General features: G+C 41.2%; 1 protein-coding gene across 6 annotated transcripts in view; it reads left to right on the top strand.

Moving 5' to 3' along the window:
* Positions 1 to 27,605, top strand: part of ercc6l2 (excision repair cross-complementation group 6-like 2) — an 83,303-nt gene that overhangs the window by 49,798 nt on the left and 5,900 nt on the right. For 3 of the 6 annotated variants that reach the window (XM_048595183.1, XM_048595184.1, XM_048595185.1), the window contains 7 exons: positions 6,007 to 6,152; positions 6,294 to 6,389; positions 7,544 to 7,643; positions 11,646 to 11,798; positions 13,901 to 14,002; positions 22,025 to 23,240; positions 26,096 to 26,250. In XM_048595183.1, the coding sequence (XP_048451140.1) occupies positions 6,007 to 6,152; positions 6,294 to 6,389; positions 7,544 to 7,643; positions 11,646 to 11,798; positions 13,901 to 14,002; positions 22,025 to 23,240; positions 26,096 to 26,250 (1,968 nt within the window). Of the gene's footprint in view, positions 1 to 6,006; positions 6,153 to 6,293; positions 6,390 to 7,543; positions 7,644 to 11,645; positions 11,799 to 13,900; positions 14,003 to 14,119; positions 14,228 to 22,024; positions 23,241 to 26,095; positions 26,251 to 27,605 lie in introns of those variants that run through there. The other 3 variants (XM_020517126.2, XM_048595186.1, XM_048595187.1) reach the window with 3 other exon arrangements.

Here is a 27,605-nt window from a genome sequence, read left to right as displayed (position 1 = left end):
CACACACACACACACACACACACACACACACACACACACACACACACTCACATTCATTATATATGAATGTAAAAATAATATATAGTATATAATTATATATAGTATGTTACTTTGAATAATATGTAGAGCACCAAATTTAGTTCATCAGAATTGCCTTTGCTTGCCAGTATTGAGAAATCATAATTTTGCTTTTAAAGTTGTTACACCTAAGGAGCAGACCATTTCAAAATTGGGGGGGTGGTTGCTGAGAACTAATGTTCAGAAGGGAGACTGTTGAGGGGGAGAATTAAAAATGATCCACGTTAACTGATTGTTGCTGTCATTAACGCAACGTTATTTTAAACATGTGGCCATCCATTCACTTCTTCAAATCTTTCAAAAACAATCTTGGTTACGCTTCTCAAATGGAATGTTGTGTTTTTAAAGAGGTACCTAATATATTTGTCAGCAACTTAAGTCGGCAGACACACTTTCATAGCCAAGAAGCAATTGGTCTGCTGATTATAGTTCCACTTTATGTAAGAGTTTCATATACATCTAATGCATAGAACCTGTAGCATAGAATTAACTCATTTTGGTCCAGTTGGTCTGTGCCGGTGCTTGTCATCCCCACAAGTCCTTCTTTGTCCCCCACTTTAATTACTCATACCAGTCTGACCTTGTATTCTTTTATTCCATTCTATCTCAAATGTGCATCATCAAACTTCTTAATAATTTGAAGTTATCCACATACTCACCATTCATTGTCTAAAGAAATTTCTCCTAAGTCCTTTATTTGAACAACTTGCATTTATGGTCCATTATTTTGACTGACCCACAAGTGGAAGCAATTTCTTAACACAAAACCTCTTCCCTGTCATTAAATCTCAGCCCTTGTATCTCCAGTTACACTTGACAACTGATCCTTGCAAAGTGATCCTAGTTTGAAAGGAAGCATACTCTCCATTGACCATTTTCCAAATCATTCTATGTCCCAACATGGATTAAATTAAATGTAAGCTTTGCAAAATAATTTGCGTGGTTGTGGCAAGCTTTAGGAACTGACATTATATTCAACATAAGGATTTCATGATCTTCCGGAAAAGTTTTTTGCTTATTCCTTTAATTTTGTGGTTGCAATTTTTATTTTAAGATTTCTACATTCTGTCTGACTCCATTTCTTCAATCAAAAGTGTTTGGGATAGAAATGCAATCTGTACCAATATGCTTCTTGGTTTACCATAGCTATATGATCTGTACCATAAGGACCGACTGGGGGCTGTCATCATGTAGTCAATTTCAGTGAAGTCACAATACAAGCCTAACTGTTGTCTTGAGTGCTCAAAACATGGTATTAGAAGTGGAGCTGAAATTGAGTGTTGAAGAGCTATGAAAAAGCACAACTACTAATGGAGAGAGACAGGAGTATTCAGAACTGTGAAAGCTGCCACATGAACTGAAGGAAACCAGGGGGAGAAAAACAATGTAACAGACCACAGTTGAAACACTAGCCAAGATAGTAGCTGCAATTTTTCCCTCGGGTCCAGTCAAAAAGAAGGATAAGATGAAACAAAATTAGCAGTTTGTCCGAGTGCAATGGCAAAATTACAAAACTGCAGCCGATTTGCTTAAGCCAAATTGTTGGGGAGATAACGTATTTCACCTTTAAATCTTTTGAATAACAGAAAGAATACAGATGACAGAAATTTTGAAAGACTGAAAATTTCAAAGTTGAACCCCAAGTGAATGTAACTTATTTAAGGTTTTTGAGTAGGTTTATAGCTCACATTGTGGATGCTGTGGTTGGTTCGCTCGCCAAGCTGGTTCGTTGGTTCCCAGACGTTTCATTAACCTGCTGGGTAATGCAAGGACTGCGACAAACATTACATTGGACAGACAGGAAGAAAATTTGCCACAAGAGTACATGAACACCAACTAGCAACAAAAAGACATGACCAATATTCACTCACCTCCATTCGCATGGATAAGAAGAACCACCAATTCAATTGGGACAACACCAGGATCCTAGGACAGGCCAAACAGAGAGAAGCATGGGAATTCCTAGAGGCCTGGTTCTCCACCAAGAAGACCATTAACAAACACATAGAACTAGACTCTATATATATATATATATACGCCACTGCGAAAGAAAACCGGAAATGAGGTAATCAAATCCAACAGACCCGAGTTTAAATATCAGGCGGGAAAACACAACAGCGCTTCATCGGAGGCTCACTCTTGATGTTACCCAGCAGGGTAATGAAACGTCTGCAAACTAACGAACCAGCTCAGCAAGTGAACCAACCACAGAATGTAACTTATGAATGATATGTGTTTGTTGTTAGGAAAGGGGATCAATATGTGACTTAATTAACTCATCTTATGGAATCCTGTAAATTTACACAACTAAAAACATTCCACTTAAGACAAAATTGTATTAGGCAGAAAAGATTCCTCAGTTAGAGAACATCTATTGAGAGAGGAGAAAGCGACTCTCAGGAAAATGATCAACATGTGCAGAATCACTGAAGTTTAAATTCAGCAGTTGGAGCATATTCGTGGCAGAATAGACCAGGCTTTGCATTATGATGACAGATCCACCTGGAACGTAGGATAGAATAATCATGGACAACGGACAGCATGCAAATACAGAGGACATCACACAAAGAAGAAGGAAGCAACTCGAGAATGGGGAAAGCAGTGTTCTCACTGTAGGAAGTCAAATCCTTTTGCGTCTAAGGCCAGAAGGTAGCACAACAAACAAGTATAGATGGCCATTGGAAAGATAACAGCTGAAGATTCTGATGACTCAGTCTACACCATAGAACAGGTTGGTTCAGTCAGGTCAGTAAGTGATAAATGGTTTGTGACTGTTCAAATGATGATTGTAGAAGGAGAGCATTAGGTCAACATAAACTGTTAGATGGACATTGATGCATATTAGAATATCGTCACCTTCACAGACCTGTGTGAACTAGTTCAGCTTGGCAATACAAAATTGAAACCCTGAAAAAAATGGTGCATATTTAAGCTGAGAGCACAGATTACTCTGAAAGCTCAATACAATGACAAGGATGAAATTCAGGAACTTTAGATCATAGATGGCAAGTAAATAAGTCTAAAGTTTGGACCGGTAACACTCACTATGCCAAAAGATTTGCAACATGTTGCAGCACACTAAACAATTGACTATGGAACAAATCTTAGAGGTGTACACCTATGTGTTTACAAGTTTGATTTCTTTCAAGAGAATATCATCTTGAGCTAAATGACAATATAAGACCAATTTGGCATCTGCTGAGGAAAGTCTCAGCTGCCCTCAAGGCTATCCTGAAAATCAAGATAGAAGAGCTAAGTAAGAAGGTAAAAATCAAGAGAGTGACAACCCCTACAGAATGGATCAGCAGTATAGAATCATAGAATCCCACAGTGTGGAAACAGGCCATTCGGCCCAACAAGTCCACACCGTCCCTCCGAAGAGCATCTCGCCCAGACCCGTTATCCCACGCCCGATTTCCCATGTCTAATCCACCTAACCTAAACATCCCTGGACACAATGGACAATTTAGCATAGCCAATCCACCTACCCTGAACATCTTTGGACTGTGGGAGGAAACTGGAGCACCCACAGGAAACCCACGCAGACACGGGGAGAATGTGCAAACTCCTCACACAGTCGCCCGAGGCTGGAATCGAACCCAGGTCCCTGGCGCTGTGAGGCAGCAGTGCTAACCGCTGAACCACCTTGCCGCCCCAACTCAACGTCAATGGTCAACTCATAAAGCCTAATGCGTAATGTTTTTGAAAGGAGCAGTGTTCTTTCAGTGTCCTCTACATGTATAGTAGCAGTTAAACAACTTGAAGCTGAGAGTATGCATCAATCCAAATTATTTAAATGAAGCTCTGAAGAAATTGCACCATCCAATGCAACCATTTGAAGCAAAGTTGCCACAACTTGCCAAGACAGATGTCTTCACTACCCTAGATGCAACAGATTGTTACTGGCAAATGAATCTGGATAAAAACAGTAACTTTCAAATTGCATTCTGGATACTATGTAGAAGCTGTTTGGCATTTTCAAACTCCGGAGGATAATCAACTCAGACAATATAAGATAGTCAGTGATCTTCCTAGAGTGGAAAAAATGGTGGATGTTGATAGATGATGCGACACAATAGAAGAAGCCATTGTCTGACCATGATTAAATTCTAGTTCAACTGCTAGACAGAGCTTACCACATAAACCTGATGCCTACAAGAAATTATCACAATTAATGATGACTGAAGGCCGATATTTCAGCAATGAAATGACAACAGTAGGTCATTGCCGAGATCCTGAAAAGATGAGAACTGTAGTAGCGATTTGGTGATCAACAGATGTGAAAGCAGTGCAACAATTGATGAGTTTGTCAACTATTTAGCAAATGGGCACCCAGCTCATGAATGAAAATTCAACCACTTCACAAAGGATTGGGAAAGTCAGCACATATATCATCTCCCCACTATCCAGAACTGAAATGGAGCCAACATCCTTTGCTAGTGCTCTTGGTGGGAGCTTAATCTATTCACCATTTACATGAATAAAAAGTGTTTAGAGGCTTGTAAGCCAAGTGCAGGAAGGTGAGATCAGTTTAGTTTGCGATTATGGTCAGCATGGACTGGTTGGACTGAAGGGTCTGTTTCCATGCCGTATGACTCTGACTCTATCAGGGGATGAGATACAGAGTGGCGGTACAGTATGGGTAATGCACAGGTAAGTAAAGAAGAAATACCAAATGAGTCTGGAAGGCAGGGCAGATATAGTCAATTGAAGGCACAAGGGAGGATGGCAAGGTCAGATGGCATTTATGTTAATGGAAAGAGTCTTGTGAGAAAGGCAAATGAGTTGAAGTTGTTGATTTACACATGGGAATGATATCATTGAAGGAGAGGCAGGATAGCTCAATATTGTAGGGTGTAGAATCTTCAGGCAAGATGGAGAAGGGGTTTAGGTGGTAGTGTCACAATGTTGATCACCAAATCAATTACTAAAATAAGGAGGGATGACAGTTTAGAACATTCCTCTAATTAGGCCACATGGGTAAAACATAAAAATAAAGGGGCAGTCACATTGCTGAGAGTGTACTATAGAGCCCGAAATATCAGTGAGAAATAAGGGACAGATATGTAGGCAGAATTCTTAGAAATATACAAATAGAAGTGCTGAACAGATGGGCAGAACAGTGGCAAATAAAATTTAATCCTGAATAATGCATTTTTGGAGGACTTGGAATAATTGAAGTGCCATAGCATACAAGACCACGAGCCATGTGCTGGAAAATGGGATTAAAATAGATAGGTGCTTGGTGACTGATGGGGACATGTTGGAGTGCTGTGAAACTTTGACTGTCTAACTGTCCTCAATCAAATGGATAGGCTGATGTGGCACTGAAGTTGCCAGTGGAATCATAAAGAAATTGTGCAAATCCTGCACAAATGTCATGAGAAAGCAAGAAAGCTTACTTCAGTTTGCAGAGAGTTTTTACTGAATGAAGGCATAGCTGTTTTTCCTCTAGTATCTGCTCTAAATTTCACCCAGCTGAAGTAGCACTGTATGAGCCAACTGTTACCACTCTCCCTTGTTTACTTTTCCACTACTCCTGGATGTAGTGGAAATGGCTCTCAAATCTTTATGAAGAACAGGATTCACAAAGAAAATCAATCTCTGCCACTAGCAGAACAAATGAATAAAGCCACTTACTTTCCAGAGTGTAACCAAAGGCAGAGAATGATTCTTTAATGACCATTGAATTTTAACATTTGAAGGCCCTTTTAAAAGACCAAAGTTTATACACCATGGGGATAAATGTAACTCATTCTCATATGTATTGTAGCATTGTAAATCCAATTCGTTTGTAATGTCGAATTTGATTCCGTTTTTGGTTTGAAGTAAAGCCTCGGAGGGATGCTTCAGTCTAAACAGGATGACAATGTATGGAATTGACTGAATTTGCTTCAACTTTGTGTAAAAATGTTTGTACTTCATCAGCTTTTGGATGTGCTGGAGAGCTACTGTATGGCAACTGGATTGGATTACCAACGACTTGATGGAAAAACCAAAACAGAGGAGAGGGTCAAAATAGTGAAGGAATTCAACAGCACACGAAACATCAACATTTGCTTGGTGTCCACAATGTAAGCTGTGTAGAATTTGCACTTTGTGGAATGTTCTCAGATACTTTTCATTAAGAAGTAAATTACTGTACTGGAATTTACAAAATATCACTATACTACATCTTGTATTTTAGCTATACATTTGTTTTTGCTGCACCACAGGGCTGGTGGTTTAGGACTGAATTTTGTTGGAGCTAATATTGTTGTGATATTTGACCCAACATGGAATCCAGCTAATGATCTGCAAGCTATTGACAGGTATGTGGTTTAGTTAATTTTTCTAAGGCCATTCTTCTCCTGAACCTCATAAAATTCCTAGTGATTTATGTAACTGTGGCACAAGCTGACTTATTCTAGTTAGTAGCAACAATTAACCATGGAGCCTTGATTATTTTATACTAGTATATATATTTATAGAAGCAACCATCTTAAAAGTCCACAAGCAAGATCTCTTGGTTCAGTGTTTTTTCTGTAAGGAACCACCCACGTCCCTACTTGGTAAATATTGACACATTCACGTGAATCCAATTTTCAAACTTAAAAGACAGTATGAGATATTCAAAGAAAATGTGTTTTATTGGTATACATAATGTGTACATAACAATATGTTAGTAATTCAGCAAATGCCCAGAAGTTTTACCTTCTCTGGGATGGGATCCACCTCCCTGAGATCCTCTTTCAGACATCTGGATGTATGGGTACAGCAGGTTGAAACAAATTTCATAGAGAGAGGTTTTAATCCACCATGCCCTGCAGAATTGTACAGCTGTGTAGTTAAAATTATCTCAGAAAATGTGCCACCCAGTTTAGACCCACTACTTCCTTAAATAGATCCTTTGTTTAGAAGATCAAATCATCTGCTTCAGGCAGCAGCCTCATTTCTCTACATGAAAACTGGGACTCTATAAAATCACCAACTAAGCACAGCACTCATCACAGTTGTTGCTTCAGTGAAATGTGGTCTACAGGAGGAAGAGGCCTCAGCTTCCCTACCTTGAACTCCTTTAATTCATGAGATCCTGTTGAAAACCCTCCATTATTTACTAGAGCAACAGCAGGCAGCCTCCAAACTGCCCAGAGTTTGCCACCAACAGTCAGACTGTTTCTTTTTTCTGCCTGATTGAAGCAGACAAGATAGATGAATAATATCCAACGTACTTTTCAAATCAGTCATTTTCACAATTTGCAGGTTCAATCGATGTTCAACCGTGATCACTTGGATGCTTGTAAATAATATTTGTGGCTTCACTCACTTGTTCTGCTAGTGGCAGAGACTGTTTCGTTTGTGAATATTTACTGATATAAAGATAACTGAAGCTCCTGCCACCTTCTAACCCATATACCCATGACTGGTTACCAGTGGTGAGAACAAATTTCTGTCTTCAACAAATCAATTTTTTCCACCTCTGTAGAGCATATCGTATTGGTCAATGCAGAGATGTTAAAGTGTTCAGACTGATTTCATTGGGAACAGTTGAGGAAATCATGTATCTGCGCCAGCTTTATAAACAGGTAAGCAATTAATAACGCTCAGTATTTCTGAACTTGTCATCTGCTTCTAAAAATTTTTTTTTTTTTGAGACTTTTCTAAGCAAGCTTTAACACTTCCTGGTGGTGTAGTGGCTAGAATTTGGCGCTCTCACCGCCATGGCCCAGGTTCGATTCCCAGTCAGGGAATGGAAGTTGTGTTCTGCTAAAACTCTCGCTGGTGGCCTAGTGGTCAGGATTCGGTGCTCTAGTTCTGCTCTGCTAAAAGTCCTGAAGAAGGGTAATACCCGAAACATTGACTGCTCCTTTCCTCCAGATGCTGCCTGGCCTGCTGTGTTCATCCAGCTCTACACCTTGTTATCTGTGTTCTTCCAGCCTCCTGTTTGTCTACCTTTGGATTCCAGCATCTACAGTTCTTTTTGTCTCTTATAAATTATAGGTCAGGCAGGTATACTTGTCCCTCAGATGTTCTAAATAAAGCAAAACAATCCCTGGTAAGCCTGTAAAGTAAATCTTACTGGTTTGATTTATTGTAATTGGTAAAATAATTTTAATATTTTAGCATTTTTAATGATGCCAATTTCATACTGAATACTATGCTATATTTCCCTCAACAACTGTTGTGATAAAAAGCTTTTCTTTATTTAAAACTGACAGACAACAAAAAAAAACTTTGAATTTAACTAAGTTTTATATTGTAATGTTATTACTTTTATTAATTCATGTAAAAAACAACATAATGCTAATCTGACGCTGCTGTTGCTACATCATTGCCGATGACAATCCTATATTCAGCGCTGTAGCAAACAGGATTGCACTGTTGCTTTTGAAGACTGCAGAATCTACATAGAGGTGAACTGTTTCCAGAAGCAAAACTCATAGAATCATAGAATCCCTACAGGGCTGAAAGAAGCCATTCGGCCCCTCAAGTCCACACTAACCCTCCAAAGAGCATCCCAAACAGACCCAGACCTCTGACCTATAACCCCAAATTTACCATTGCTAGCTCACCTAGCTTGCACTACTCTGGATTCTATGGCATAATTTAGAATAGCCAATCCACTTAAACCCCCACATTATTGGACTGTGGGAGAAAACTGGAGCACCTGGAGGAAACACACACTGGGAGAATGTGCAAATTCCATGCAGACAGTTGCCCAAGCTCGGAATCGAACCTGGTTCCCTCTTCCTTTGAGGCAGCAGTGCTAATCACTGAGCCCAGTGTAATCTCTGCATTAAAAAATATCCTGCTTTACAATTCTTATAAACAAAGTGAAGAACATCACACTTCCGCATGAATTGAATAATTTAGGAGAGATATCTTGGCTAACAATTTCTCCATCTGTAATCTCTTCCAGGATATCAGTGCTACTTTGATTATGGCCTCTTGAGCATCTTTATTTTAATCACTACATCATTGGTGTTTGTGCCTTAAGCTGCCAAGGTCTTAAGCTCTAGAATAGCCTCTCTAAACGTCTTTGCCTTTCTCCTCCCCTTCCTTTCTTTTTTATTCACTTGTGGGACATGGGCATCATTAGACCCACTATACCGTTAGCGAGATAGGTCCCAGGGTTTTGACCCAATGGCATTGAAGGAATGACAGTATATTCCCAAATCAGGATGGTGACTAGCTTGGAAGGCAACTTGCAGGTTATGGTGTCCCTGTGTGTTTGTTGCACTTGTCCTTCTAGATGGAAGTGATTGTGAGTTTGAAAGGTCTGTCTAAGGATCTTAGGTGAATCTCTGCAGAGCCTCTTGTAGATAGCACACACTGCTGCTACTGAGCGTTGGTGGTGGAGGGAGTGGATGCTCGTCAATGTGGTGCCGATCAAGTAGATCTGGATGGTGTCAACCTTCTTGAGTGTTGTTGGAGTTGCCGCCATCCAGCAAGTGGGGACTATTCCATCACACTCTCTTGACCTGGGCCTTGTAGATGGTGGACAGGCTTTGGGGAATTAGGAGGTGAGTTACTTCGTGAGTATTCCTAGCCATTGTTTGTATGATGAGTGCAGTTGAGTTTCTGGTCAATGGTAATTCCTCAGGATGTTGATAATGGGGGATTCAGTGATGCCACTGAATGTCAAGGTGCGGTGGTTAGATTGTTTCTTATTGAAGGTGTTTACTGCTTGGCATTTATATGGTGCGAATGTTACTTGCCACTTTTCAGCCCAAGCCTGGATATTGAGTTTTATTTCACTTTGACATGGATGCTTCAGTATCTAAGGAATGATGAATGATGCTGAACATTGTGCACAGATCAGTGAATATCCCCACGTCTGATCTTATGATGGAGGAACGGTTATTGATGAAGCAGTTGAAGATAGTTGGGTTTACGGCATTACCCTGAGGAACTCGGATGTCCTGGAGCTAACATACCTCCAACACCCACAAACATCGTCCCATGTGCCAGCTATGACTCTAACCAGTGGAGAGTTTTGTCTGATTCCCATTGACTGCTCTTTTGCTAGAGTTCCTTGATGCCGCACCCTGTCAAATATACCCTTGGTGTTAAAACACTTATTAAAACTTTGACCAAGCTGTTGGCCATCTGTCCTTATATTCCCTTGCATGGTTCATTGTTTTATGATTCCCCTCTGAAGCCTGAAACAAACACTACATAAATACAAATTGTTGTAGGGTTAAAGCAGTCAAGGCTGTGGTTTACTGTCCAATAATTCCTGCTAGGAGTGGATGGGTATGTGTGACTGAGGAGTGATAACAGAGTAATGACCCACATTGGTCAAACAACCTGCTGCTGACATTCAGTTTCAGAGTTCAGCTGTCATTTAGCTCAGTTGGCTAGATGGCTTGTTTGTGATGCAGTGATGCTGACAGCACAGGTTCAATTCTTGCAATTAACTGAGGTCCCAATGGGCCTCAGAAGGTCCCAGCTTCTAAAGCTTGCCTGAAACCACTTCACCTGATGAAGGAGCAGCACTCTGAAAGCTTGTGATTTCAAATAAACCTGTTGGGCTATAACCTCGTGTCGTGTGACTTCTGACTTTGTCCACCCCAGTCCAATACCGGCACCTCCACATCATGGCTACCACATTGTTGTCCACTCACTTGACCTGTTTATGTTTTTGCAGCCCCTTCGTTTCCTTCTCAGCTTGCATTCTTGCTTAGCTTTATATCATCAGCAAATTTGGTATAATACTCTTTATCGCTTTGTCTTATTTGTTAGTATATAACTGAAGGCCTAACAGTGATCCATATGGCATTCCCAACAGTCATAGTCTACCAACATGAAAATGCACCACTTATACCTACACTCTGCTTTCTATCTATTAACCAATCTTCTGTCCATGTATATTACCCACAAATCCACGCACCATTAACTCCATGGTACTTTGTCTAATGCTGTTTTGAAGTCCAAGTATACTGCATCTGCCGATTTCCCTTTATCTCCCCATGCTCAAAAAACTTTGACAAATTTATTAAACTGGATTTCCTTTCATAAACTTTTGTTGACCTGTTCTGATTGTACTATATTTTTCTAATTGCATTGTTAAGACTTCTTCATAGTAAATCCAACACTTCCCAAATGACTAATATTAAGATAACTAGCTTGTAGTTCCCTGTTTTCTGTCTCCTTTCTCAAATTACTCATCTACGGGCCAAACGCAGACAAATGGGACAAGTTTTAAATTTGGAAAACCTGGTCGGCATGAACAAGTTGGACCAAAGGGTTTGTTTCCATGCAGTGTGACTCTGTGACTCTACTCCAAATGTGAAAATGCTTGTTGTTTTATATTTTCATTTTGTAGGGAAGCAAGAATTTCGTATATGTTTAATATTCAGATTCAAGGCACTCTAAATTAAATGGAAAATATTCTAACTATTCACTAGATCCAGGCAGACCAGCATTTAACCACAATGGATGCATCTATTTGTCAGTCTGATAAACCTGATACCCCTAGGAATTGCTGTTTACATCAATTCAAAACTGCATGTATTTTCTGAAAATCATGACACACATTCCTGAATCTGACATTTAAGAACATTCTGTTCTCTCCATTGTGTTAGCAATTACATTGTGCTGTTGTTGGAAGTGAAAATGCAAAGCGCTACTTCAATGCAGTGCAAGGATCAAAGGAGCATCATGGGGAGTTGTTCGGAGTGCACAATCTATTTGGCCTTTGCACAGAGGGATCCTGTTTGACCCGAGAAATCATTCAGGTAAAGAACTCTGCAGTGAATTTGCAGAATACGGATTGAAACAGTTTTGGACGGAATGTGCCACATTTTATATTTATTTTTCTAGTTCAGTGCTTTCTCGATAAATCTCATATGTCTTGTAACACCCCTTTCCCTTCCCTAATCTCATACCCGCTCACATTTTCATTTTATGCTACAGTGTAAATTACTGTGAATCTGCTGCTGACATGTTTCAAGCTCGCACAGTAAGGTCTTTTTATAGACATCCAGGTTTCATATTTATGGAGCTTAAAAGTGCTCCATACACAACACTTCAAGCTTTATAGGAGATGGATGTTTGCAGAAATATATTTTGTGTAATATTTTGTTTGAAAATGTTCGGGGATGATAAAAACATTTGGTTTGTGATGTACGAAAAATTCCCCATGGTATTATACTGTTGACCATTAACTCTGGCACTGGCACTGTCCACCGGGGAGCTGACTGTGAAAAATTGCAGGGAGAACCCACATTGCCATTGCTTGATGAAACTCTTCCCACTTTGAAATTCCAACTCATTCTTGGGAAGACTGGACCGACAGTGGTTGAACTGCATCAAACAAACGCAGAGAATGCTGGAGAAACTCAGCAGATTTGGCAGCATCTGTGGAAAGAGAAACAGTGTCAATGTTTCGAGTCCACTGACCCTTCTTCAGAACTGAAAGGTTTTGGAAAATAGGTTCCTTTTTATTCTTTTGACAGATCAGAGGAGGAGCAAGAAGGTAGATGATATAAAGACCCAGGGTGAAAGACAAAGGGGTTATTAATAGTGGAGAATAAAGAAAAGAGATGTAAAAAGGATGTACTAAATTTATTGACAAAGTAAATAAGACACAACAGAGCTATGGGGCGGTGGAGTAGAATGTAAGGAAAGTGGATGGCAGACGTAATGCAATCAGTTTCTGACATTAATAAATTTATTAAAGTCTAAGTAGCAAATAAGACATTGTACCTCAAGCTTGTTTTGTGCTTCATTGGAACACTGCAGTAGGCCCAGGACAGAAACATTAGCATGAGAGCAAAACAGCTGTTGAAGTAGCAAGCAATTGGAAGGGCAGGGCCATTCCTACAGAAAGAGCTGAGGTGTTCTGCAAAATGGTTATTCAGTCTGTGTTTAGTCTTTCCAATGCAAAGGAGATTGCTTGGTGAGTAGCAAATGCAGTAGACTAGATTGAAAGAAGTACAAGTAAAACATTGCTTTACCTTGTACATATGTTTGGGTCCTTAGATAGTGAGGAGGGAGGAATGAATGGGCAAATGGTACACTTTTTGCATTTCCATGGGAAGGTGCCATGGGCTGTGAGGAAGCATTAGGAGTGATGTAGAAGTGGACCAGGGTGTCACAGAGGGAATGGTCCCTGTGGAGTACTGACAGTAGAGAGAGAGGTGTGTTTGGTAGTGGCATTCTGCTGAAGGTGGTGAAAATGGTAGAGGATGATCCTTTGAATGTGGAGACTAGTGGGGTGGAAAGTAAGGACATGGACAATCCTGTTGTTCTGAGAAGGAGTGGAAGGGGTGGGGACAGAAATGCAGGAGATGGGTCAGACACAGTTGAAAACCCTGTCAACCACGGGGTTGTGGGAACTTAACCCTCAGTGATGACCAGAATAATTCATTACTTGGTCACCTATCTTAATGCTATTTGTGAGACCTCACTGTATAAATTAGCTGCCACCTTTCCTATACTATATGTCACAAGTATTTAATTGGTACTTTCAGACTTTAAGTTGTGAAACGTGTAATATAAATACTCAATCGTTATTTTATTTAAATATTCCTGAATGCTTATTAGCAACAAAGAACATTTTGTTCTCTAAAGATTAAATGGCAGAAACACGTGATGTAAATGTCAAAGAATATCTTCCTGAATCTACTGTGTTTCTCTTGGTTCAGTTGAAAGTTAAATGTTTCGGGAGGTCATCATAAAAGAAATCATTTGGTTTAGATTGGCATTTCTATGACTCCAGTTTAAATTCCTTTTTATCATCATTGAAAAAATTGTCAAAAAGTACTTGTTAATAATTGAGTGTATTTCTATTTTTAACATAACTAAAACATGTGATTTCTTGTATGTTTTGTGGCAGAGAACAGGTCAAGTGGAAGCAGGAGTGATGACAGCTGCTACACAGTTGAGAGAAGAGCCTCCAGCAACAAGATTGGAAACAGTGAGTTTTCCATCATCTCACGTAAGCATAAAATGCTACACCTGAAATTCATGGAGAGTACAGGGAGCATTAATAACTCCTTGTCACTCTGATACAGTAGTCTTTTCTTCTGCTTTCTCTATCTCGCTCTTCTCCTAGATTACAACTGTTCACTGTTCACATCTGGAAACCAAGTAACCTTGATGCAAGATAACAAGGTGTAGAGCTGGATGAACACAGCAGGCCAAGCAGCATCAGAGGAGCAGGAAGGCTGACGTTTCGGGCCTAGACCCTTCTTCAGAAATGGGGGAGGGGAAGGGGGTTCTGAAATAAATGGAGAGGGGGGAGGCGGATAGAAGATGGATAGAGGAGAAGATAGGTGGAGAGGAGACAGACAGGTCAAAGAGACAGGGATGGAGCCAGTAAAGGTGAGTGTAGGTGGGGAGTTGGGGAGGAGATAGGTCAGTCCAGGGAGGATGGACAGTTCAAGGGGGCGGGATGAGGTTAGTAGGTAGGAGATGGGGGTGGGGCTTGAGGTGGGAGGAGGGGATAGGTGGGAGGAAGGACAGGTTAGGGAGGCGGGGACGAGCTGGGCTGATTTTGGGATGCGGTAACGGGAGGGGAGATTTTGAAGCTTGCATTTTGGAAGATCCAATTCAAGAGCGAACTATACAGTAAATGGAAAAGCCCTGGGGAAAATTGATGCACAGAGAGATCTGGGTGTTCAGGTCCATTGTACCCTGAAGGTGGCAACGCAGGTGGATAGAGTGGTCAAGAAGGCATACGGCATGCTTTCATTCATTGGACGGGGCATTGAGTACAAGAGTTGGCAGGTCATGTTACAGTTGTATAGGACTTTGGTTCGACCACATTTGGAATACTGCATACAGTTCTGGTCGCCACATTACCAAAAGGATGTGGAGGCTTTGGAGAGGGTGCAGAGGAGGTTCACCAGGATGTTGCCTGGTATGGAGGGCGTTAGCTATGAAGAGAGGTTGAGTAGATTAGGATGATTTACATTAGAAAGACGGAGGTTGGGGGGGGATCTGATTGAGGTCTACAAAATCATGAGAGGTATAGACAGGGTGGATAGCAAGAAGCTTTTTCCCAGAGTGGGGGACTCAATTACTGGGGGTCACGATTTCAAGGTGAGAGGGGAAAAGTTTAAGGGAGATATGCGTGGAAAGTTCTTTACGCAGAGGGTGGTGGGTGCCTGGAACCTGTTGCCAGCGGAGGTGGTAGAAGCGGGCACGATGGCATCATTTAAGATGTATCTAGACAGAAGCATGAATGGGCAGGGAGCAGAGGGATACAGATCCTTGGAAAATAGGGGACAGGTTCAGATAGAGGATCTGGATCGGCACAGGCTTGGAGGGCCGAAGGGCCTGTTCCTGTGCTGTAATTTTCTTTGTTCTCTGTTTGTTCTTTTTCTGATTTTAATCTTTTAAAATATTTTGTTCTATGACAATTACTGCTGTATGTCGTGTACTGGTTATAATTGTGTATCCAGGCTCATCTAAATATTTCTACACAGCTCTCTTTAACTGATCAGGTAGTTAGTCATCAGTTCAGCTTAGAGTTCATAGAGTCATACAGCACGAAAAAGACCTTCCCGTCCAACCATTCCATGCCGAACATAATCTCAAACTAAATTAGTCCCACCTGCCTGCTCCTGGCCCATATTCCTCCAAACTTTCCTATTCAAATAACCATCCAAATGTCTTTTAAATGTTGTAATTGTACCCGTATCCACAACTTCACCAGGAAGTTCATTCCACACGCGAACCACCCTCTGTGTAAAAAAAAAAAAAAAAAAAAAATTTCCACTTATGTCTTTTTTAAATCTCTCCCCTTTCACCTTAAAAATATGCCCCCTAGGATTTGGAAGGTGCTGTCTGAGGATCTTTGCCAGCCAGAGTCTCTGATTTTTATTAAAACCTCACAGAATCACGGATTCACAGAACTGTTACAGTGCAAGAAGAGCACACGTGTCCCATCGTATCTGCATTGGACCTCTGAATGAGCACTATGAATCTGTGCCACTCTACTGCCTTTTTCACATAATCCTGAATATTGTTTTAATTAAATAATAATTGGATACTTTCTGGAATGCCTCAATGAAACCTGTTCCCACCACTCTTTCAGAGTGCATTCCAGACTCCACTCGTGATCTGAGAAAGTGTTTCTTGCATCACATTTGCTTCTATTGTGAATTGCCTTATATCTGTGCCCTCTCATTCTCCATTGTTTTATGAAGGGAACAATTTCTCCCTATCTACGCTGTCCAGTCCCCTTGACTATATAATTAAACTTGTACTTCCTAGTTTTGAGTCTTCAAGTTGTGCAATGGTATGATGCAAACCCACACAGTGCAGGTCTGTTAGATAAAGAGTTGGTGCAAAAATGGAATTGAAGACCCAGGGGTATTTAGTAAGGGCTGTACCCAGATTCAAGTGTGCTATTGCTTAATTGCTCTGGGTGCAGTGAGAAGCAAGAGGAATATACCTTCCCCCAGCAATGGGAAGAAGAAATCTGCTGTTCTCATCAATAAAGTATGGCTGGAAATAGCTGAGGAGGTCAGCAACAAGATCAATGTGCTCCAGTTTTAAATGCATTGCAGGGAGCCATTTAATGATTTAGAGCAGGTTAGGAAGAGTACATGCACTTGCTGATTCACCTACATCCTTAGGCCTTGGCCTAAACCACTCACCTGACCACCCTCCCCCCTGGCTCCAGCATGCGCACATTTCATTCTGTCTTGTCATGCAATTCCCACTTAACTCTCAGTAGATAAGGACATACGTACATAATTGGTATTTCTGCATCCTGCACAACAGGAGAAACTGGGAGCTCAATGACCAAGTTAATGGGGACCGTTAGTGGCTAATAATGGGTTCTTAGTGGTAGCAACGCATGTGATAACAAGATCTAATGTGTCGGGTTGGGTTAAGGAAATGGGGGAAAGTGTTCAGGCCCTAAAATTACTGAGCTCGATATTGAGTACAGAAGGTCACAGGGTTCCCAAGCAGAAAATGAGGTGTTGTTCTTCCAGCTTGTGCTGAGCTTCGCAAGAGCACAACAGCATGCCCAAGACAGAGATGTTGGCCAGGAACTACTATGGTGTGTTGAAATGGCAGGGTTCCGGAAGCTCAGAGTCACTCTTGCAGACAAAACATAGGTGTTCTGCTAAGCGGACACCTAGTGTGCGCTTTGTCTCTCCGATGCAGAGGAGCCATATTGTGAGCAGAAATTTCATATTTGTAGTACACAAAGGCCATTTTCACATTGAGGGACTAAGATCCACATTATTGTAAGGTGAGTAAGTGGTTTATTTCATTGGACATGGATTGCTTGTTAGCTATTATTCAAATGAACGGAAACTATAAAATCTCATAAATCTGTATAGTGCATCAGCTACCTTCCATGAATCTTGTTGAAATGTGGTAAGGTAACTTACCATAAGAGCTGATTTTTGAATGCTTTAGACTCTGTAATGTCTGTACAAACTAGGAAATTAACTGTCTGTTCCCTGTAAAGATCAGCATGGACAATTATTCTGGAGAGAACTAGGAAGTGGGTTGTAAAATGAAGAAAAGGGAATTGCTCGATTCTCAAGTCAGTAGTATTTGGGGAGATTTGAGCAGAAAGGGATAAAAGTAGCTTGAACAGGTCCTGAATGTGGCCCTAAATAATGAAAGAGGCTGCATTACACAAGGCTTTCTTATTCCTGGATAATGTTCTCAAATTTTTTTTTTATTCATTTGTGGGATGTGGGTGGCGCTGGCTGGCCAGCAGTTGTTGCCCATCCCTAGTTGCCCTTGAGAAGATGGTGGTGAGCTGCTTTCTTGAACCGTTGCAGTCCTCCTGCTGTGGGTTGACCCACAATGCTATTAGGGAGGGAATTCCAGGATTTTGCCCCAGTGACCGTGAAAAACAATGATATATTTCCAAGTCAGGATAGTGGGTGATTTGGAGGGGATCTTGAAGGTGGGGATGTTCCCATATGTCTGATACCCTTGACCTTCTCGGTGGAAGTGGTCATTGGTTTGAGGATCTCAAGTCAATTTCTGCAGTGCATCTTGTAGATAGCACACACTGCTGCTTCTGAGATTCGTTTGGTGGAGGGAATGAATGCTTGTGGATGTAGTGCCAGTCAAGCAGACTGCTTTGTCCTGGATGGTGTCAAGCTTCTTGAGTGTTGTTGGGGCTTCTTTCATCCAGGCAAGTGGGGAGTATTCCATCACACTCCTGACTTGGGCCTTGTAGATAGCGAACAGACTTTGAGGAGTTAGGAGGTGAGTTACTCACTGCAGTATTCCTAGCTTCTGGCCTGCTCTTGTAGCCACTGTGTTAATGTGGTGAGTCCAGTTGAGTTTCTGGTCAATGATATCACCCAGGATGTTGATGGGGGGGATTCGGTCACGGTAACACCATTGAATGTCAAAGGATGGTGGTTAGATTGTTTCTTATTTGTGATGGTCAGAGCCTGGCATTTGTGTGGCACAGATATCACTTTCCACTTGTCAGCCCAAGCCTGGATATTGTCCAAATCTTGTTGCATTTGAACGTGGACTGCTTCAGTATCTGACGAGACACGAATGGTGTTGAACATTGTGCAATTATCGGCGAACATCCACTTCTGACCTTATGATGGAGGGAAGGTCATTGATGAAGCATCTAAAGATGGTTGGGCCTAGGACACCACTCTGAGGAACTCCTGCAGAGATTTCCTGGAGCTGCGATGATTGACCTGTAACAACTACGACCATCTTCCTATGTATCAGGTATGACTCCAACCACCACAAGAGTTTGCCCCCTGATACCCATTGATTCCATTTTTGCTTGGGCACCTTGATGCCACACGCGTTCGAATGCAGCCTTGCTGAAAAGGACTGTCACTTTCACCTCTCGACTGGAATTCAAATCTTTTGTCCATGTTTGAACCAAGGCTGTAATGAGGTCAGGAGGTGAGTGACCCTGGCGGAACCCAAACTGGGCGTCACTGATCAGTTTATTTCTGAACAAGTGCTGCTTGATAGCACTGTTGATGAGACCTTCCATCACTTTACTGATGTTCGAGACTAGACTGATGGGGCGGTAATTGGTCGACTTAGATTTGTCTTGCTTTTTGTGGACAGGACATAGTTGGGCAATTTTCCACATTGTTGGATAGGTACCAGTGTTTTAAATTTCCTGGAACAGCTTGGCTAGAGGAGCAGCAAGTTCTGGAGCACGAGTCTTCAGTACTATTGCCGGAATGTAGTCAGGCCCTGTAGCCTTTTCAGTATCCAGTGTCTCCAGCCGTTTCTCAATATCACGTGCAGTGAATCGAACTGGCTGAAGACTGGTATCTGTGATGCTAGGGACCACTGGAGGAGGCCAACATGGATCATCCACTCAGCACTTCTGGCTGAAGATTGCTGCGAAAGCTTCAGCCTTATCTTTTGCACTGATGTACTGAGCTCTTCCATCATTGAGGATGGGGATATTTGTGGAGGCTCCTCCTCCAGTGAGTTGTTTAATTGTCCACCACCATTCACGGCTGGATGTGGCAGCACTGCAGAGCTTAGATCTGATCCGTTGGTTGTGGGATTGCTTAGCTCTGTCTACTACTTGCTACTTTCGCTGTTTGGCATGCAAGAAGTCCTATTTGGTGGCTTCACCAGGTTGATACCTCATCATCAGGTATGCCTGGTGCTGCTTCCGGCATGCTCTCCTGCACTCTCCACTGAACCAGGATTGATCCCCTGGCTTGATCATAATGGGTGAGTAGGGGATATGCCGGGCCATGAGTTACAGATTGTGCTGGAATACAATCCTTCTGATGTTGATGGCCCACAGCGCCTCATGGATGCCCAGTCTTGAGTTGCTAGATCTGTGCGAAGTCTGTCCCATTTAGCACAGTGATAGTGCCACACAACACAATGAAGGTTGTTCTCAATGTGAAGGCGGGACTTCGTCTCCACAAGGACTGTGCGATGGTCACTCTTACTGATACTGTCATGGACAGATGCAGCTGCAGCTGGCAGATTAGTAAGGATGAGGTCAAGTATGTTATTCCCTCGTGTTGGTTCTGTCACCACCTGCCGCAGACCCAGTCTAGCAGCTATGTCCTTTAGGATCCAACCAGTTCGATCAGTAGTACTGCTGCCGAGCCACTCTTGGTGGTGGACATTGAAATCCCCCACCCAGAGTCCAATTTTTGCCCTTGCCATCCTCAGGGCTTCCTCCAAGTGTTGTTCAACATTGAAGAGGACTGAATCATCAGCTGAGGGAGGACAATACGTGGTAATCAGCAGGAGGTTCCCTTGCCCATGTTTAACCTGAAGCCATGAGACTTCATGGGGTCTGGAGTCAATATTCAGGTTACCCAGGGCAACTCCCTCCCAACTGTATACTACTGTGCCACCACGTCTGCTGGATCTGTTCTGCTGGTGAGACAGGACATATCCAGGGATGGTGATGGTAGTGTCTGGGACATTGTCTGTAAAGTTTGATTCTGTGAGTATGACTATATCAGGTTTAACTACTCAGTGAGACAGCTCTCCCAATTTTGGCACTAACCCCCAGATGTTAGTGAGGACGACTTTGCAGGGTCGACAGAGCTGTTTCTGCTGTTGTCTTTTCCAGTGCCAAGTCAATGCCAGGTGATCCGTCAGGTTTCATTTCTTTGAGACTTTGTAGCGATTGGTACAATTGAGTGGCTTGCTTGGCCATTTTAGAGGGCAGTTGAGAGTCAACTACATTGCTATGGGTCTGGAGTCACATGTCGATCAGACCAGGTAAGGGTGGAAGATTTCCTTCCCTGAAGGACATTAGTGAACCAGATGGATTTTTCCAACAATTGGCAATGATTTCTTGGTGATTTCAGTAGATCCTTAATTCCAGGCTATTTTTTTCAACTATTGAATTCAAATTCCACCATCTGCCGTGGTGGGATTCGAACCCGGTCCCCAGAACATCAGCTGGGTTTCTGGATTAATACCTAGCAACGATACCACTAGGCCGTCACCTCCCCACCAAGTGCTACTTCTTTGCAGCTGGATTATATTTAAAGCTATTTTCTGAAACAGTAGCAGTTAGGGCTTTTGTGTTGCAGTATTGATGCCCCTATACCTAATGAGTAGATTGCTCCATCCTTCATTTACACATGAACAGCTAAGATATCATCGAAAATTTTTAAATTTCCTTTTCTGTTACTGGAGAATAGATGTTTTCTTATCAATCATAGATATTTCACAAAAAGAAAGACATTTTCTAATCAAGTCTGGAGCTGGAGGAACATAGCAGGCCAGGCAGCATCAGAGGAGCAGGAAAGTTGACTTTCCTGCTCCTCTGATGCTGCTTAGCCTGCTATGTTCCTCCAATTGCAGACTGTGTTATCTCTGACTCCAGCATCTGCAGTTCTTGCTATCCCTGATTTTCTAATCAAACTGTTTGGAAATGTTGTTATTCGTCTCTGGAGCCGGTGGGACTTGAATGCAGACCTCCTGGCTTAGGGATAGGGACACAATACTGCATCACAAAAGCCCTAACTGCTACTGTTTCAGAAAATAGCTTTAAATATAATCCAGCTGCAAAAAAGGACAAGGGCATCAGAAATATGGGAACACCACCAGCTTCAAATTCCCCTCCAAGCCACTCACCATCCTGATTTGGAAGTACATCGCTGATCCATCGCTGTCACTGAGTCGAAATCCTGGAATTCCCTCCCCAATGGCATTGTGGGTCAACCCGCAGCAGGTTGTCTGCAGCGCTTCAAGAAAGCACCTCATCACCACATTCTCAAAAGGCAATAAATGCTAGCCTGCCAGCGATACCCACATCCCACAAATGAGTTTTTAAAAAAAACAAAATTTGCTTCCCGGTTTTGTCTATACAATTTTATCACTCCCACCATCTGCCCCGACTGAGAAATGATTTTAGCATTATTGTGCAGGTTATTAACACTGTTTCACTTTGCTCAAATACTGCACGATCTCTGGGTGTTTCACTAATTTTCTGTTTTTATTTTAATAACCTAATTGCCATAGATATCCATTTAATGTTTGCTTTAATATTTAGACCATTGACGTAGAAAAGAAGATGGAAGAAGAGAATAAGGACCTGCCGGAGCAATGTACAATAGAAAGAAAGCCACGTAAAAGAAAGTCAGAACAATTTTTTGACTTTAGTAGTGAAAGCGAGACAGAGCCTTCAAGTATGACAAAAATGAAGGGTAATAGAGGTGGTGCAGTAGCTACCAGTAATAATACTGATAGCCATGGACAACTCACATTAGCCCAGTATGGGTTTTCTAAACTCCTAGATAGGCAAACATGCACTGGAGAAGAGTGCGGTGAGAGTGACTGCAATTCTGATGATGACCTATTAGAGAATCAATGCTCAGAAGAAAGCACAAGCGATGATTTAAGTTCCCCTGTACCCAAGGCAAATTATGGGCCTGTCAAACTGGTTTCAGAGGCCCAACCAAATGCTCAATCTATAAAAAGGAATGGGCATGCTCAGCAAGTAAGAGAAAGACTTTGTCAACACTGGAGCACTTCTAGTGAATCAGAAGGAGAGGCTGAATTAAGAAAAAAATGCAAATATCATGGAACTTCAATAAATGTTGCTCTTTCCATGGGAACTAACAACAGCACAGAAGAAAATGATGATGCTGTCCCTCCTTCACAGGTATTGGGACAAAAGAAAAAAGTACCTACCAAGAAGAAATCTAAATCTGACTTGCTGTTAAAAGATTCTGAGGAGTCAAATGACAAAAACCTCACAAGTATTTCCTATAAAGAAAAGGCATTGTTGTCCTGTAAATCAAGATTTCCTGGTGTTAAAACATGCATAATTAGTCATTGTCCCAGGGTAACAACAGGGAATCCCTTGAGTTATTCTGCCAAATTGAAAGAACCAGGCAACATCAGTGATGAGTCAGACGACGTTGAAATATCTGCAAGCCCACCAGGGAGAACACCCAATCAATTAGAACATCAAGGAGAAAGAGGCAAAAAAAGCCCATGCAATAAATCTCGAGTCCATTTTAAAAAAAAGACCACTGAGTACAACATTGAGCAATTTTCATCCTCTGGAGATGATGTTCCCACCAAACGAATGTGTTGCAATGTAATCAGAGAGGTGGGCAAAAATAATATTAAGCCAGAGTGCAATGTTCGACTTGGGCACAAGCATAAACCAATCAGAATTGACAAAGGTGAAGGTATACTGGAGAACGAGAAGCAGAGCCGGAGTCATGGGGAGCAGTTTGCAACAATGGACAGATTGCTAGGTAACCACAAATTTTGCTTTGAGTGGAATGCAAATTCGGGATGTTTATTGTCTGTTAAAACTTTATAATTGTGGAAGTTAAAAAAGGTTGCATTCACACTTCACAAAACAACTGTTGGGCTGAAACTGATAACTTCTTTGCATTAGCCCTAAACCTAAAATGCAAATCAAGTTTAAAGGCCAAACAGACTCCAAAGTGAAACTATAATTCTCTCATCCTGAGACTAGATTGACTGTATTTACACTTTGGGGCACTATATGAGTAACGCTGTTTAAGCATTGTAAAATAAATTTAAAACGTACAATTTAAATAGGAGATAACCTGCACCCAATGAGCAATGATCACAGGCTGCTAAAATCATGTGGACTACCTTTTAGGAGTATCAGACTGCTACTCATTTAAAGGATTCTGAGTACCAGCAGAGAGCTAAGCCCAATTCACAATTCTACAGCAGCCCCTGTTGCCACATGCCAAAGAACATTTCGTCTGTAAAGTTTTCTGGAACAGTGGAATTGCCCCACACTTCATGTCCATTGACCTGGTGATCAATATGGAGACTAGTCTTTGCACCACCTGCAAACTCCAAATAGGGTTGTCAACTCAGACTGGACATAATCCTAGAGATCTCATCACATGACCTCCTGTCTTCAACAACTCTATTCAAACCTTTTGGTCAAAGTTTTTATAATTAATAAACAAAAACCTTTAAAAAATCAATTACTTTGAATGCTATTATATTTTGTCCCCAGGATTGCTCATGGCAGCATCCAGGAGGTTAATCATTAATTCTTGGAGACTTCAGATGCTTTGAAAGTCCTCTCACCAAATGTGTTGATAAGCCTCAAGGACCAGTTCCAGGCTAATCTCATAGGCACTTCAGCACATTGTCATCTCCAAGTCTGGGTCCAAAATCTGTCCCTATATTTGCAAAGTCACTGCAAAGCAAACCTACCACCATAACCACAGTGTAAGTGTGCCAGTGCTGAATTTGTATGACGTTTATACATCTCAGCAAGGATTAAAAGTAAAAGAAGCAGTTTGCTGTGCCATAGTTTAAAACAAATTGTTTCCTTAATTTGGATTGCATGCTTCTCTTCATTTGCAGCTGATGCTAGGAATCAGTCAAGTCAGGTCTGAAATAAACTATGATAAAAATGAAAAAGATTCAAAACAACATTTCTATCAAATGATACTGAAGAAGCTGTACCTTTGCATAATAAACAACATTTTGATTAAAAATAGATTAGATAATCAAGGTGAAAAATTCTTAACTCATTGGAGTCATACCTAGCACAAAAGGAGATGGTTGTGGTTGTAGGAGGTCAATCACCTCAGCTCCAGGACACCTCTGCAGGAGTTCCTCAGGTAATGTCTTACATCCAGTTATCTTCAGCTGCTTCCTCAATTATCTTCCCTCCATTATAATATAAGAAGTGGGGATGTTCCTTGATGATTGCATAATATTCAGCACATTTATGACCCCTCAAATACTGAAGCAATCCATGTCTAAATGCAGCAAGATCTGGACAACAATTTGGCTTGAGGTGATGAGTGGCAAGTAACACTTGTGGCACATAAGTGCCAGGCAATGACCACCTCGTACAAGAGAATCTAACTATCTTCCCTTAGTGTTCAGCGTCCTGGCTGTAACACCAAAAACTGAATTAGGCCATCCGTTTAAATACTGTGGTTACCAGAGTAGGATAGAGCTTAGGAATTTTAACAACACTTCAGAAGCTTGACACTATTGAGGATGAAGGTACCTACTTGATTGACATCTTTAGCATTCACTCCCTACATCATTGAAGCACAGTAGCAGCAGTGTGTACCATCTGCAAGGTGCACTGTAGTAACTTAACATGGGTCCTTCATCAACACCTTCCAAACCCACCACCTCTACAGGCTAGAAGGACAAGAACAACAGTTGCACAAGATGACCATGACCTGCAAGTTCTCATCCAGGTCACACCTGATGAGGAACTATATTGTTGATCCTTTTTTGTTGATGGATCAAATTCCTTGAGCTCCTTTGCTAACAGCACCCAAACACTGCAGCCACTCAAGAATGAAGCTCACCATCACCTTCTCCAGGGCAATTAAGAATGGGCAATAAATGCCTACAAACCCAATGAGCAAATAAAAAAATGAACAATTTCTGAATAATTTCAAGAGTGTTAGCTGTCTGGTTTAATTATGGAGGGTGGGATTCTTTGAGTCTAGGACATTATCTTGGATAATAAATAAGAACTTGCTGCCTGAGATTCAGACACTTAAGTCTATTCTCATTAACTGAGGAACACCACAGCATATTTTAATTAATAATTCTTTTATCTGTGAAAAGTGGGTTTGAGTTTAACCAAACTGGATAAAAAGTTCAACTTTGACATGAAACTTTAATGAATGATGTGTGACTTGATCAGCTGTGGCATACTTACTTCTTTAAAATTGTTTTAAGTAGGAAAGGTGGTGACCTATCAGTGTTGTTGATAGACTATTAATCTAGAGACCCAAGTAATGTCCTGTGGATCCGGGTTAAATCCTGCCATGGCCGATAGTGGAATTGAAATTCAATAAAAATCTGGAATTAAGAATCCAGTGATGACCATGAAACTGTTGCCAATTGTTGGCAAAACCCAAGTCGTTCACTAATGTCCTTTAGGGAAGTAATCTGCCATCCTTAGCCGATCTGGTCTATGTATGACCCAGACCCACCACAGTATTGTTGACCATTAACTGCCTTCTGGGCAATTAAGGATGGGTAATAAATGCTAGCCAAGCTAATGACACCCACATCCTGTGAATGAATTTTTAAAAAGGGGTTGCTGCTAATTAATATTTGATGTTTCAATTATTAGGTGATGTACAGGAAGTGGCTTTCATTCATTCAAACCAACATGTGATTGGGTCCAGCAAGGCTGAAAATCAAATGAGTCGTACTGCAATTCGTGATGTATTTGAACTAAAACAACATTCGCAGATTCCTGCCAATGTAGCAGTCCACACTAGTCAGGTAATGTAGTGATTAACAGCATTGGTTTATGCATATAAATTATGCTATTTAAAAATTTTATGAGTTTGTAGAATCTGGTTCTCAAAATGATTCCAACTACAGTAGGGAGATAATGCCATTTCTGAGGCCTGGATTTGTTGGCCTGGATTTTGCAGTCAGCAGGGAAGAAAGGACAGTCATTGCTGACCTTGAAGAAAATCTCACTGAAACATCTACTGATTTCTGCTGAGAATCTTACCTCGCTCACCATGCTGCAATTTGCAGCATTCTTTAATAAGGGACCCCCAGTGGGGTGTTATAGTGATTTTATCAAGCTGTCCAAGTTATCTAATTCATTAAGAACTTTTTACAGTCATCCATCCAGGAAATGAAAAGCCCTGAAATCAATCACCTTTTCAAAATTATAAACACAGCAAATAAGGCTTAGGCATGTACATGAACTGAAGGTAGAAACTGAAATGTCATGGATAAAAGCTTCTTAAAATTTGAAAAATCATAATTCAAAGTCATGTAATTTTGTATTTAACGCCACAAAATGATTTTTTCAGGGCTACATCTGTTGGAAGGAGTCAGGTATTAGTAGGTGAATGTTGAAGCTCAATTACATGTGATTGAATAAGATATAACTTTCTATTCGATTTCAAACTGTGCTGTGGGAGCAGAAAAGTGAATATTCTCACAACATCAACTGATTTTATTGATGGCTGTGGGGAGGAGTGCATTTTGCACTAGGGAATACAGGTCCTGTCTCTTCAATCTCTCCTCAAAAGGTCACCATTCCCATAAATCTGTTGACTAAAACCTTCATTGCACTCCCTCTATGGCAAAAATACTTTTCCTGAGATAAGGTGACAAACACTGTGCACAATACTCCAGGTGTGGTCTCAACAAACCTCTATACAACTGCAGCAAGACATCTTTACATCTGTACTGAAACCCTCTTTCCAACACAACACTTGCCTTCCTAATTAGTAGCTGTACCTGTATTTTAGCTTTCAGTGGTTCATCAACAAGGACACCAGCTCTGTTTGGATATCAACACTTCCCAAATTCTTACCATTTAAAAAATACACTGCATTTCTGTTTCTGTATCTGAAAAACTCACATTTTTCAGTACATTACACAATCCCAGGATATTCCAAAGTACTTGACAAGAAATAAAGTACTTTTCCAAATCCAACCAATCTATGCAACCTTTTGTACATAGCAAGTTCCCATAAAGAACAATGTGATAACAACATGATAATGTGTTTTAGAGATGTTAATAGAAGGAGTGGACACTGGGGCAACCTGGCCTCCTTCGAATTATATCATTAAATTTTTTGCCTCCACCTGAAAGAGAATCTCCATTTAAT

The sequence above is a fragment of the Rhincodon typus genome, chromosome 3 (genome assembly GCF_021869965.1).
Source record: "Rhincodon typus isolate 14 chromosome 3, sRhiTyp1.1, whole genome shotgun sequence".
Taxonomy (NCBI): Eukaryota; Metazoa; Chordata; class Chondrichthyes; order Orectolobiformes; family Rhincodontidae; genus Rhincodon; species Rhincodon typus.
The sequence above is the reverse complement of the archived record's forward strand: the minus strand, read 5'-3'. Positions and strand labels throughout refer to the sequence as shown.